The sequence below is a fragment of the Myotis nattereri genome, assembly GCF_964212035.1.
Source record: "Myotis nattereri genome assembly, chromosome: 18".
Taxonomy (NCBI): Eukaryota; Metazoa; Chordata; class Mammalia; order Chiroptera; family Vespertilionidae; genus Myotis; species Myotis nattereri.
This window is the reverse complement of record NC_138093.1, coordinates 34,615,871-34,630,422: the sequence shown is the minus strand read 5'-3', so window position 1 is coordinate 34,630,422 and position 14,552 is coordinate 34,615,871. Positions and strand designations below refer to the sequence as shown.

The following is a 14,552-nucleotide window of genomic DNA, read 5'->3' as shown; positions in this document are numbered from 1 at the left end:
TTTCTTCAGCTTAGAGTCAGGTCATGAACATGTGTCCATGTAGGTTCACCATTTTCTGGTCACTGCTTGCCCCCCCAAGACTGGCCCAGGGTCTATGGGGCCCCTGCACTTCTCTGGGGCCAAACAGGAGGCAGTAGACTCCTCTGCTTGACATCTTGCACCCTGGGAATCTGCCCACTGGTTCTGTCTAGATCTGCCTGGGTCTTCATGGCATTCCACCTTTCCCTCACCATTAGAAATGCTATAGGCTTGCATTGTGTTTCTTCTACATTGTGTCTGATACTGTGTAGTGGATGTGGGGGGTGGTTTTACATTCCCAACCCATCCTAAGTTCCCATCTTCTAAAAAATGGAGCTGCCTAGTTTGGAAAGTAAACTCTTAACACCTTAGGCTCTTCTAGGATGTACATTAAGGTGAGTGATTAGAATGGGAAGCAGATGGAAGAGAGTCAAGAAACTCACAGGCTAGTAGGACTGACATGAGGCTAGAACAGAATGATGGGTGTAAAAAGGATTGTTACACTGTGAAACAGTGGAGATCGTCACTGTGACTCACAGGGTCAGCGTCCCCTTCACTAACAGTCTGGGCCAGGGGTTCTCAAATGTGAGCTTGCATCAGAAATACCTGGAGGCTTGTTAAAACAGATGTCTGATTCGGTGTCCAATAATTTGCATTCTATCAAGATTCCATGTGCTGCTGCTGCTGGTCCCAGAACCATTCTTTGAGAACTGCTGTTCTAGGCTGCTGGACGGGCAAAAAGTAAGCACACAGTAGGCATGCGGATGGCTTTGCTATTACTAGGCTCTGTATATTGGTTACCCCAATCAATATTTGCTCTCTTCTACCTTCAGATTACTCGGTGCAGTCTGGCTGAGATTTATGGGAAAAAGAGATTGCATTCCTCTCCTCTTCCATACGTCCCACTCTCCTGTCATTAATATCCTTTCTCATTTAAAAAGCTCTTTACAGTTTACAAGGCATGCTCACATTCATTATTGGGTTCAAATATGAAAGGCTTTGTCATTCCTGAGCATAAAGCTAAGACTCATGAGAGTTAAAGTGGGGGAAGGGGCAACGGGACAGAAGAAGCACCCTTCCCTTTGTGTTTGCAGAGCTGAATGTAGCTATGAGTTTCTGTTTCAGACCAAGTTTCCTAGGGACCAGGGTCTTCCACATTGAAGGGATAGCTATATATCTATAACAATAAAAGTGTAATATGCTAATTAGACCAGAAGTTCTTCCGGACGACCTTCTGGATGAAGCTGGGCTGTGAGGGAAACCCCGGTCCGGGGTGCCTGCTGGCGGCCGGAAGGAGGCCCGGGTCCTAGGTACCAGAGGGAAGCTGGTGCCAGCAGCCAGGGGAAGGAAGGCCTACTCTTGCACGAATTTCATACATTGGGCCTCTAGTCTATATGTATAAAAGGCTAATATGCTAAGTGTCCAACTGTCCGACCATTCAACTGTTGACCAGTAGCTATGACATGCAATGACCACCAGGGGGCAGACACTCAAAGCACAGGCACGGAAACATGGAACAGACTGATGAATCTCAGAGGGAAGCAGGGAAGGGGGGAGGGTGAGAAGAGATTAACCAAAGATCTTATATGCATACTAGAGTCCTGGTGCATGGATTCGCACACCAGTGGAATCCCGCAGCCTGGCCTGCACCCTCTCGCAATCTGGGACCCCTCGGGAGATGTTGGACTGCGGGTTTCAGCCTGATCCCGCAGGCCAGACCAAGGGACCCCCCACCGGTGCACAAATCCGTGCACCAGTACTCTAGTATGCATATAATGTGCAAAGTTAGAGTGAAAAAAAGCGGTGATGATAAGCATACCTACTGCGCCCCTCCCCACCAAATAAAACTGGGTGGGTGGGGGGTAATCCCGAGAGTCTTTCCTGGGAGGTTCCCTGCAGCATCTGTCAGCCAGGTCCGGGGTGGCCCGCTGTCCCCGCCCCTACTCCGCAGACCTCCCCGCAATGCCTGGACGCCCGGCAGAGCCCTCCAGACTTCTCCTGGGGGCGCCCACCGTGCAACCAACCCTAAAACGTGGCCGCGCGACGCCCCCTCGGCCCTGCAGGCTTCCCATTGGCTCGTTGCCCTTGTCACTCCTTCCTTGCCTCGCCTTCCCCTGCCAGGCGGAGGCGCCGGGCCGGGTAGGTTGCGTTCGCCGTTGGCTTTGGCTGCGGTCGCGGCTTTGCAGCAGGCGGCGCGCCGGCGGGGAGCGGGCCGCGGGCGGGGAGCGAGGAGGCCCGGCGCGCCGCGCGCCGCAGGCTCCGCGACCGGTCCATGCGGGGCGAGGGCCGGGGGCAGGGCCGGGGGCCCCCGCCGGCGCCGAGGGCGGCCGCCGAGGTCCTGCCCGGCCGGCTGCCCCCTGCCCTGCCTCGCCCAGAGCCCGGCCAACCCAGGGGGATGCGCTGCGCTGCTCAGCTCCCCTGCCCGGCCCGCGCCCTGAAGCAGAAAGTTCGGGGGCCGGGGGCCACCCTCCTCCCGCTCCCGCTGCCATGACCGCCCAAGGACTCCCGCCGGCCAGCCTCCACTGTGCTCTGCCTCCGCGCTCCAGGTCGTCGGGAACTATTCCAAGCTGTAACCAAGGCTCCCCTCCTCGTTCCTCCCTCCCTCTCCTTTAAAGATTGATTTCTCGATCCAAGAAATTGTATTCTGTCGACTCCTTCCCTCGTTGGTCACTTAGACCCTGGGCCTCGTTTCTGAGTGTAAGAGGGGGTGCGGTCTCCCCCCAAGACGGCTCCCCGGAAGGACAGATTCCCCGGGCCGACCCACATACAGCATGAAGAGGTGCAAATCGGACGAGCTGCAGCAACAGCAGGGAGAGGAGGATGGAGCGGGGCTGGAAGATGCCGTTTGCCACCTGCCCGGCGCGGACCCCCGGCCCGGGCTGGCCATGGGTGCTAACTCTGCCGGCGGGCCAACTTCAGACGCGGGCGCTGCGCCCAACCCGGGACCCCGAAGCAAGCCTCCCGACTTAAAGGTGAGCGCAGACCCTCCCCTGGCCGGGCCAGCCGGCGACTTAGCTCTCCCTGCCCCGCGCCCAAGTGCTTTAACGGGATGCGAGTGCTGGGAAAGCCAGGCAAAGGTCAGAGAGGATGTTGGGCCAGAACCCGGGGCTGAACTTCAGGTACCATTTGTGCCTCTTGTCTTTCGGCTCCATTTCAGGCTTCTGTGTTTGTTCCTCATTATTCAGCAGACCTTCTAGTGACTCACCCATAAAGATTGTTTGAAAGATATGTGTGAAGTGCTTAGTCTCAGACAAAGGGCTGGAGAAATCCAAGATGCTAACCAAAATGTTGACACCCACTTTCCGTCCTGTGAGATGGCGGGGGGAGGAAATGACAGCCAGGAAGGCCAAACAGGACCGACCCTTCGTCTTCTTTGCTGAATTAGTTTCCTCCTTTGGAGACCTTTCTGGATGAAGCTCAGTTTGCCCATCTGTGAAAGGGGAGTGTGGATCTCTTGCCGTTAGGTGGAGCCAGAGGTTAAGCTAGTGCTTGGCGATCCCTTCCGTGCCTGCTTGTGGAACCAACCCCCGGGTGGAGAACTGACAGGTGGCCCAGCACTTGGGCTGGTTTGGGGCCTCGGTTCAAGTTGCACACATGCTGAGCCGGCAGTTTGAACCAGAATCCGAGAGAGAGCTGATCACACGCAGCGGGGAGGAGTGGTTTATTTTCCAGCCTGAGGGTGCTGAGAAAATTACCGAGCTGTATTGTGTATGTCTCTGTATTAATGAAAACAGCAGCTGCGATAAATAAATGCACCTTTGCTGGAGCGGGGACTGCAGGCTCAGGCTTCTGAAGCCAGCTCACCTCCAGACTGAGCGAGATGTCAGCCCCAGGGAGGAACTTAGATGCCTTGGAGGTTGATGCCTTGAGGAGATTTTCTCCAGACGGGGTGCGAGGTCTTGACTAGGGGAGTGAACGGACTCGCTATGTTCAGGAAAGCCTGTATCCTATAGCAGCAGACACCGAGGAGCTCAGCAGAATAAGCCAATGACATTCCTCGTTTGGCCTGAGCGGCTCAGAGTCAGGAACTCAGAGCGCAGGTGAGTGTGCTCTTACCTGTGTGTTACCTGTCTGTGTTCCTTGGGGGAGGGATGAGGTGGGGGACCGCTAGCTCCTTGTGTGTCATTTTTTAAAAAATGGTAGTAGTTACTCGAATGTGACCTCTGGTTCTGCTGCCCGTCTGGGGCTAGCCTCATGTCTGAAGATGAGCTCTGCTGGCTAGGCTGTGCACAGGACGCTGCGGCCTGGCCCCGCTGTCACCCTTGAGCCCACCCTGTGTGCTCAGGAGGCGTGGGTCCTATTTTAAAGGAGATGGGGAAGGGACAGGGATGCCCGGAATGCTGTCGTGGGGAGGGGCCAGCCTTCTGCTGCAGGCTTCAGCTTCATTCCGTGCCGCTGTAGATGAGTTTGGCCGGCGAACTCTGATTCCTTAATCAGGTGGACCCTCAGCCTGAGTCCAGAAAGAGCAGCTCGGAAGCCCCCCACATGCTAGCTTAGGCCAGCAGTGGAAACTGGGCTCCGTTCATCCTCCATCCCCGCCCCCCCACGCCAAGATGGGCTGTTTGTGGTGTGAGGGCTACAGTGTCTGCCTCTGTAGATAAAGCTACTTTAAGAAGCTGGTTCACCTCACTCTATAACCCTTCTCTCTCTCTCTCTCTCTCTCTCTCTCTCTCTCTCTCTCTCTCTCCACCTTCATTCTGGTTGCGGTAAAAATAGCAACACCTCTACATTTGATATTGAATGCTGAACTCCCCTGAACCAAAATTAACACGAGGTGTGACAAAAGGAGTTGGATCCTCCCACTCCCACCCCCAAGAAAACATACCACTGAGGCGGATCCCAGCCCTATGGACCCAGGTTGGCAGCAAGGAGTAGAAAACAAGAGCTGCTGCCTGCTGGTGGGAGCACAGGGAGGCAGGCAGGGTGTTTATCTCTGTCTGCTTTCACACATGTTTACAGGGAAGGGACCTCAGAGCCAGACACGAACTTGGGGGCTGTTGCAGTTTGCTTTGCTGTGTGATCTCGGGCAAATCACTCAACTTTTCTGAGCCCCTTTTCTGGAGACAGGGGCTAGAAATACTAAATGTGTCCAGACTTGTTCTCCCATGCTGGCACCGTTTCCCAGCGATGGGAAAATTCCACCCTTGGCTCTGTCTAGCACGGGGTCGAAGCTGGGTTGTTTTTGACTTGATGGCAGTACCAGAAAGGGGCAAGTTTAATTTTTAACGCCCCCTGCTTCACACCTGTGTTTGGCCCAGGGAGACCAGCAGTTCCTGTTTGCTTTTGTTTTCATCTTAAACTTTGGAGAAAGGGCACTTTTGGTCCCTCACTCCCACTTCTGTATTCTGTGACAGCTGCAGGCATGGTGATGGGTTGAGTGCATTGGAGGAAGTCATCTTGAGAAAGGGGCAAAGAAAGTAAGAGGCCTTCTGTGAAGCACCTCCGCTGAGGTGAGGGGGTGGGGAGAAGAGAGCATTTTAGTCTTTGCCAGAGAGATCTGAACGATGCCCTGACCAGTGGCGGCCTGCGGTCTCCCTCCCCGTCCTTCCATCCTTCAGCCCTTCGGTCCTTGGGCGTTGTGGAGCATCTCTCTCTGCACTGTAAACTTCTGCTCCCGTGGCCTGCATCTGTGGTTATGGGGTGAGGCGGGCCAGTGAAAAGAAGGGGAAATAGTTAAGCAACAGTCTTAACCAGTTTAAGAGCCATCCTAAAGCCGTAACTGACAACCTCAAAATGAACATTGCCCTACAGGAGGCTTATGCAGTTAGTGTGGGGGCCGTCTGAGCAACTCCTCACACCACAATCCAGAAGTCACATCCCTCCCCTCTGTGGCTTGGGTTCCTGTCGAACCCCTCGAGCTTATGTCTTGATTCCACGGTCATCCTTATCCAGTCCTTTGCTGCTCCCAGAAGCCCTGCTAGGAGATGCCAGGATTGCTGGCCACGGAGAGTGCTGGCTGACCAAAAGTACATTGGAATTCTCCAGCGAGGAGCCCAGCTCCAGGGAGAATGGGAGTGGGGATGAGCTCGGGAAAATGGCAGAAAGGGACGTGCAGCACACATTCCTGTTACAAATACAGCAGGTGATAGACGTTGCTGAGGTCGGGGGTGGGGTGGGGTGGGGTGGAAGAGGGGTGGGGTGGAGGGGGAGTGGCTAAGCACAGGTCCCTGGTGTGTCCTGATGCAGTTCAGAAGCTGAAGTCAGGGGAGGAAACCCCCAATCTTCTCTCCTCTCCCCTCTTTCTCCTTTCCCCCCTCCCCCCTCCCCGGGCCCCCACTCCTCCCCACCCCTCACCCCCTCCTTCTGGTGTAGCAGGAGGAATTTCCGGAAAGGAAGGGTCTGGATGTGCCGGCCAGAAGCCTTTCCCTGGAGGTTCTCTTTTCCCTCACAAAAGCCCCTGCGAATAATTTCCCCAGGGATTTCTGGGCAGTATTTCTATTTTTCCAGGAAGAAACAGGGGGTGGCTCCAAATTCCATTATTCGAAGTGCTTTTGACCCAAGACCCATTTGGGTTCCTGCTCATGTGCTTTCATTCCCACCATACACTGGTCCCACGCAGGAAGACCAGGAAAAGCAATTAGAAGCCGAGGGCAGGTCACAGCCGCTCCCCCGCCTTTGCTGGTGAGCTCTGCGCTCCAGCCCGCACCCCACGGCGGCCCTGTTCTCTCAGCTCTCCGGCCGAGGGCCCACTGGAGAAGGGAGCATGGTCCACGGGTACTGAACGCCTTCAGGGGGAAAGGCACTGTTTTAAACTGTGAAATACGACATGCATATATACAAGTGTCTGAAAAGATAGGTATGCTTTAAGTAACAATCGCAAAACAAACACCCCATCTCCCTGCTACCCAAGTCAAGAAAGAGAACGTTGGCATTCCCAAGAAACTCCGCTTCTTGTTCTGTTCTTTTGTTTGTTGTACTTTTCTTTTCTTTTTTTTTTTTTTAAGGCCTAGGGTTTTGATAAAATTAACGGGTCTGGGTTTCTCCACTTTTTCAGTGGAGGAGACAAGCTATTATTCATAGGAATGTGGGCGGGATGAAGGAGTGTGCGCTCTGGGACTCAAGGGGAGGTTACCCTGGCAAGCGTGTGGCTCTGTATGGCCTGGCTGCACCTTGAGGCTCCTGGTTCTCCTTTAGAAGTGAGGTGCTGAGGTGTGGAGACCCCTGCAATCTCAGGTGGGAGCTGGGCCCTTGGGGGAGGCAGGATTGAGGTAGACCTAAGAGCAAGGTCATGGAAGATGAGTTCTTTGGCAACAGGCACTGCTTCTGCCTCTAGGTGAGCTCCCAGTCAAACAGGATGGAGTACTTGCAAGAAAAAGTCACCCATCGAAGGACATATGAGTTTCAAGGTGCTTCAGGCATCATACGATGGAGACAGAAGCACATGGAAAAGATGTTCTGGGGGAGGTGGACAGAGAGCAAGATGTTAAAGTAAGGGTGGATGTTAATTATCAAACAAGAAGACCGGGGCTTTCCAGATGGGGAGTGAAATGGCAGGTGCCAGGTGCCTTTAGGGGCAGCATCCTTTTTGGCAGGGATGGTGCTTGTTTTCCCAGCCCTGTAAGTAGTCAGGGCCAGTGGAGGATGTCGAAGAATGGTGAGGTCACCTGTTTGTTTTGTTGTTTGTTAATCCTCACCCGAGGATATTTTCCCATGGTTTATTTTTAGAGAGAGTGGAAGGCAGGGGGAGAGACACAGAGAGAGAAACATCGATGTGAAAGAGACACAGGGATTGGTTGCCTCTGGCACACGCCTGGGCTGGGGATCGAGCCTGCAACTGAGGTACATGCCTTTGACCAGAATCGAACACGGGTCCCTTCAGTCTGTGGGTCTGTGGTCTGCTGCTCTACCCACAGAACCAAACCGGCTAGGGCAGTGGTTGGCAAACTGCGGCTTGTGAGCCACATGCAGCTCTTTGGCCCCTTGAGTGTGGCTCTTCCACAAAATACCACGTGCGGGCACGCATGTACAGTGTGATTGAAACTTCGTGGCCCTGTGCAGAAGTCGGTATTTTGTGGAAGAGCCACACTCAAGGGGCCAAAGAGCCGCATGTGGCTCGAGAGCTGCAGTTTGCCGACCACTGGGCTAGGGCGAGATCACCTGTTCTTATCCCACCTGCACTTAATGTGAGGAGGGCAGGGCTCCCGAGGCCTGGGATTGCCCCACTGCCAGCCCCTGTCTTCAGTCATATTCAGAGCAGCCCTGTACGTAGGCTCAGGAGGAACCAGTGCCCGATGGGAAAGCACGTGGCAAAGAATCTCTCGGTTCTCCTGCCACGTGTATTCTAGATCAATTCCCAGCTGCCTGGTTCTAGTGGGAACTGTCCTGCAGGCTCAGTATTTACCGAATGTCCTTTCAGTGCATCTACTTGTGTTTTAGCTGCCAATCCCATTACCAAGAATCTCTCCCTCAAGGAATGGAAACATCTGCTGGGATCTGAATTTGGGGTTGAAGTTTTTAAAAAAAATGTGAGTGTTGGGTCTGGGAAAAAAGCTCAGCTGGCTTCTCAGTGATGGTCTTGGAGGCCAACTTAAAACCCATCTCCACTTCCATTGCTCCTGTAGGAAATGGCATCTCCTTTTTTTTTTTTTTTTTCAAAGGAAGGAAGTGTATTTCTTTTTTATTTATTTATTTTTTAATATATTTTATTAATTTTTTACAGAGACGAAGGGAGAGAGATAGAGAGTTAGAAACATTGATGAGAGAGAAACATCGATCAGCCGCCTCCTGCACATCTCCCACTGGGATGTGCCCGCAACCCAGGTACATGCCCTAGACCGGAATCGAACCTGGGACCTTTCAGTTCGCAGGTCGACGCTCTAGCCACTGAGCCAAACCGGTTTCGGTGGCATCTCCTTTTGACATCCTCATAGATGAGGAGGGTCCTTCTTAGAACGGGGTCTTGACTGGTCCACCTCAGCCAGCCAAACGCGTCAGCCTCTCTCCTTATTAAGAAGTCAGAGCAAAGCTGTTGAGGGATAGCAGGTACATTTCGTGATTATGTGAGAAAGACAGCCCTTGACTTTCCAAACCAAATGGCGAAAGGCTTCCTTATTTCAGCCAAGTTAACTGAGGGACGCCCGCCCTGGAAAACAAAGCCGGCAGTGGGGACCCGAGCCCCACCTGAGTCCTGGGTGGAGACAGTGAACACTTTGGGGTTCCTGGGTCTGCCATGTGCCTCCACGCCAGCTGGATCTTGTCAGCTACTCAGACAAGGGTTTAAAATGCAGCGGGAGGGATCTGGGTTAGACACCAGAAAAAGCGGCCCGACAAAGGATGAAATAACCTTTTAAAGATACTTTTTGTAGACTTGGATAGCTCCACTCAGAAAATAAACATAATTAAGAAGCACTCGCCATGTTTGTGTTGAGGTCTCTGCTAGGTAATATCAGGGACACAAAGATACAGATGATATAGGTCCTGTCCTCCATCCACGCATATTCTCATTGTGAATTTCGTCCAAAAGCCAGTGAAAAGTTGGGTGACTTTGAGAAAGCAGGGGAAGCCATAGCATGAGGCAGGACACGATTAATTGCAGATCATGTGCTCTCTAGAGCAGCGGTTCTCAACCTGTGGGCCGCGACCCCTTTGGCGGTCAAACGACCCTTTCACAGGGGTCGCCTAAGACCATCCTGCATATCAGATATTTACATGACGATTCATAACAGTAGCAACATTGCAGTTATGAAGTAGCAACGAAAATAACTTTATGGTTGGGTCACAACATGAGGAACTGTACTTAAAGGGCCAGAAGGTTAAGAACCACTGCGTCTAGAACAGTGATGGCGAACCTTTTGAGCTCGGTGTGTCAGCATTTTGAAAAACCCTAACTTAACTCTGGTGCCATGTCACATATAGAAATTTTTTGATATTTGCAACCATAGTAAAACAAAGATTTATATTTTTGATATTTATTTTATATATTTAAATGCCGTTTAACAAAGAAAAATCAACCAAAAAAAATGAGTTCGCGTGTCACCTCTGACACGCGTGTCATAGGTTCGTCATCACTGGTCTAGAGTCTAGAGTTCAGAGCAGGGGTTGGGGGCGGTGAGCTCACTGCAGATGGTGTGGTCAGAGAGGGCTTTACGGAGAGGGAGGCAGGGAGAGGGCACACCATGCAGGTAATTTGAATCACAATCTTCTATGCTGGTGGATGTTGAGTCTGTTCTGCCTAATGACCCGATTGGTGAGGTCACTGTCCCACCTTGTGTTGGCTCTAGACAGAATTCTGTAAGCCACTAAGGCAGCGGTTCTCAACCTTCCTAATGCTGCGACCCTTTAATACAGTTCCTCGTGTTGTGGTGACCCCCAGCCATAAAATTATTTTCGTTGCTACTCCATAACTGTAATTTTGCTACTGTTATGAATCGTCATGTAAATATCTGATATGCAGGATGTATTTTCATTGTTACAAATTGAACATAATTAAAGCATAGTGATTAATCACAAAAACAACATGTAATTATAGATGTGTTTTCCGATGGTCTTAGGCGACCCCTGTGAAAGGGTCGTTCGACCCCCAAAGGAGTCGCGACCCACAGGTTGAGAACCCCTGCACTAAGGAACCGAGGAACTAGGATAAAATTGGGAGTGGGGAAATCATTTGCCCGAGTTGAGGTCTGTTTTTTAATGTCAGCTCTGACGCTGGAGAAGAAATGATTCACAAAGTCCTTCATCACTGCGCTTCTAATAGAAACTCTTCCGTGTGCTCTTTGGTGCCAGACCTGGGGTGGCAGCTCCTGCCCCCCTCCAGTCCCGGGGTCCCCGCCCGAAGCTTCTGAAGAGCAGTTGGAGACTTCTGCAATTCACTTTGCATCCCAGATAGGAGAACTCTGTGGGTTTTTACAGCGATTAGCTCTCTAATGCTGGCCCTGTTTCCATAGAGACCCTATAAATAGAGAAACGTTGGCGACTTAGGCTCACTGAGGCTCACTGTGACCCAGTCACCCCCCGAACCCTCACAGCCAAACCTTTGTGGGGGACAGAGGGAGTTTCAGACCCAAGCGTGAGGAAGGGACATGCAGTCAGCTGCCAGGTGGGATACGTGAGCTGTAGGTTAGTGTGACTTTGCAAGATGCTTTCAGCTTTTCTGGGAGTTGTTAGGAGCACAGGGACCTGTAGGAATTAGAAGCCACTTCGGCTACTTTTCATCAGATGATGGCAGGGACTCTGTACCTCGAAGCATTTTCCTTTTGGCCTCATGCAGCTGTGTTTGCAGATTTTGGAGCGAACTTCCTCTTTGGGGGACCCACACCCAGGGAGGACAACAGATGGAGCCTGGCTGTTCAGAGACCACAGGCATCTCAGGAAGGATCGAGTCCTCCCTTTCTTCCGGAGAGGATGATGTCACCAAAGAAGATGGGGTCCTTCCTGCCCTTAGAGAGAGTTCCAGGGAAGGAGGCAGCACCCTCCCCTCGTTCTCTCCCCATGCATAGGCCTCTGATGCCGGAAGCTCTCTTTCTGCTCACTTCCAGCCTCTGGGCTTTTTGGGGGTAGATCTTGCTTTTTCTTGTGAGTTAGGAAACCTCTGTTTGTGCCCACCTCTGACTCTGAAACATCTCAGCTCTTTTCCTACTACATAGCTTCATTTGGCCCCCAAAACTGGTGTCTGGCCGCTGGGGAAAAAGCAAAAGTCCGTGTGGAAAAGCAAGTGACATTTAGTAGCTGGAACCTGTTAGTCAGAGCAGGTGGTGCCTTCTGCTGCGTTGGTGGCTAAGTTCCCTCCATCTAGTCACCATGGTTTTCCTCGTTCCCCAAACTTAAGACTGGTTCTGTGGACGTGCTGAGTTGTTATTGTTGTTGTTTTTTAACACACCATGTTATATCAAAACTCCTTCACCACCTCCTCCCTGGCACCCACGTGCAGAAGCAGCCCGGCCCGCCACCCTGCTTTCTTGCCTTGCACCTTGTGAGGAAAAGCCCTTGGGTGTGGAGCTCACCTGCCCCCCACTATCCTTGGACTTTTTCGTTCCCTTCCTTCGAGCCTACCACAGGCTTGAGCAGACTCCTCCACGCTGCTGGGCCAGAGGTCCCGCGTCCCTTCACCTGCCACACAGGTGGGGAGGTGTGACACGAAGCCACAGCGTCGAAGGTCTTGCCCAGGTCCGACAGGTGGCACGGATGGAGTTACCACTCAGTCCCGGGGGCCGTGCGCCTCCTGGCCCAGGCGTTTGTTTTGTCCTGAACCTGCCTTTGCCACTGTCCCGGGAGACAGTGGGGGTCAGTCTAGGGTGGGGGTCGGTGTGTGAGCAGGGGAGTCCCTCAGAGGCTGGGGGTTTGTCTGTGTGATTTGGATGAGCCCCGTAGCGTTGCTGGCCTCAGCGTCTTCCCCTGCGAAACGGAGACGCTGCTGCTGTATCCGTCACTCCTCCTTCCTGAGGGTAGGCTGGCCTCAGGCTGCAATGACAGCATCAGTTGGACAGCACTTTGAAAAATGCTGTTGTGTAATATTAAAAATAAGCGGACCAAGGATGTTAGGATGCAAGGCCGTGTGGCAGACAGCGCTGGCTGCTGTCCATGGCACCTCCGCCCATTTCCTGGGGCTGAGTGGGGGCGGGGAGAGGAAATGCTGCCAGGCGCTGGGACCTTTGGAAGGGACTTTTTTTGTTTTTTTTTCTTTTTTGCCTGAGTGGATCTGGAAGGTTGGCCTCACTGTGGGAGAAGCCAGGTTAGGAGTGGTGGGGAGAGGAGAAAGACCCGGAATAGGATGCTAGAAAGGCAGTTGGTCATATGTGATGTGACCCTTTGGCAGAAGCAGCTGGACAAAGGCCAGAGCCAGCTGGCCCATCCACGGCACTGGAGGGAGGTCTGGTATCGGCCTGGGCATAAGGAGGAGGGAGGTGTCCTGGCTCATGCCTGGTCTGGAGACGGCGAATCTGGCCCTTTCTAGCCCAGAGCCGCCTGTGCTCCCCGGTCCAGGCTGCCTTGGACGCGTTGGTTCTACCCAGAGTGGATTCAGGTGGTCCTGCCTCGTCGGGCCCGGAGGGATGGGGACTCCCGTGGGAAACCTGGCATTGTGTAGCCTGAACTCAGGGGCAGTCCCAGAGTTACATTCTTGAGAGGGAATGGTGGTAGCTTTAATTTACTCGTCTAAAAATGGAAATGTTACTGCTGTCACTGTTGTTAGTTTCCGGGAAAACCAGGTGAGATGATGCAGGAGGAAAAGCACATTGAAACTGCAAAAGGTTAGTTTACAGTGAGTTCTGATGATGTCATTTATCTGGTCGGTAGGAAGGGTGAGGCCAGGGCCCCGCCCACTTGGGGGATTGCGGTGAGACAGGGAGGTGAAAATGAGAATGCTAACCTTTTACACAGCTCCGGGTCGTGTGGTCACAGACGGCTGTCTGGGCAGTGGTCTACACAGACAACGCTGGGGATAGAGTCACAGCGAGCGTGGGGCAGCTGACGCAGAGCTACAGGCGGCGTCTTTTGGTTTCTACACGGTCTAAGTTTTCTGCTCTGGAAGTTTTGTTTCTAGAAAAAAAAAAAAAAGAAAATCCAAGAAGTGTAATCCTTTGGAATGTTTTTAAAATGACGGAGGCTGCCTCATGCGATGAAGGGCTGCTTCTCCAGATGTGGCTCATGGGGTCCCAAATGGCTGGGTTCAGAGTTCCCGCCCAGGAGTTACAGACTGTGGGTTCTCACCTGGTCCTCCCAGTCCCCGGCCCTCCTCCCACTGGCTCTGGAGCTCTGCTGAGGGCTCATCCTGGCCAGAGAAAACAGCCCCCGACAGAACAGCTGTCTGGGATGACAGCACACGTTGTCTCGCCTGGCCTGGTGGTCCAGCTGCCTCTCTGAGCAGCCCTGCCTGGGAGCAGGTGGGGAATCTCAGCGGCAGAGCTGCCAGGGCCTCACTGGGCCCTGGGGCCTCTTGGGATTGTTCCAGTCTGAGGGGAAAGGCTCTCATTTGGACAGCAGGTTTTGATACGTATGCTAAAGAAGTGGTCACATTACTGACGACACTAAAGGTATGTCCATAAGAGTTTATTTGTTGATTAAAAATATTTTTTTATTGATTTTAGAGAAGAAGGGAGAGGGACAGGGAGAGAGAGATAAAAACACCAATGATGAGAGAGAATCACAGATCGGCTGACTCCCGCATGCCCCCATGGGGGATTGAACCTGCAACCCAGGCATATGCCCTGACCAGGAATCGAACCGTGATCTCCTGGTTCATAGGTCAACCAACGCTCAACCACTGAGCCACACCGGCTGGACATACTTATTTTATTTTTTTACGTTTACCAATTTGTTATAAGGGACACGGAAGAACAGCCAGAGGAAGAGGTACATAGGGTGAGGTCTGGAGGGGTCCCAAGTGTGGGAGTTTCTGTCCTGAAGGAACTGGGGTGTGTCCCACCCTCCTGGCATGTGGATGTACTCACTGACCTGGAATCTCCAGTGAAGTTTATTTTATTGTCAACAATACCAGGAACGAGACTGGCTCCAAATAACAGAAAATCATACTAGCGTTGTATAGACAAAGCGAGGTTTATTTATTTCATGCAGCAGGAATCCCAGGATAGGCACTCACA

General features: G+C 52.6%; 1 protein-coding gene across 2 annotated transcripts in view; it reads left to right on the top strand.

Annotated features, from left to right (window-relative positions):
- Nucleotides 1-2,564: 2,564 nt before the first annotated feature.
- The window catches only part of TMCC2 (transmembrane and coiled-coil domain family 2), a 36,480-nt gene continuing 24,492 nt past the window's right edge, over nt 2,565-14,552 (top strand). The window contains exon 1 of one of the 2 annotated variants that reach the window (XM_081112390.1): nt 2,565-2,990. In XM_081112390.1, the coding sequence (XP_080968516.1) occupies nt 2,790-2,990 (201 nt within the window). In that variant the 5' untranslated portion in view covers nt 2,565-2,789. Of the gene's footprint in view, nt 2,991-3,931; nt 4,059-14,552 lie in introns of those variants that run through there. The other variant, XM_081112391.1, reaches the window with a different exon arrangement.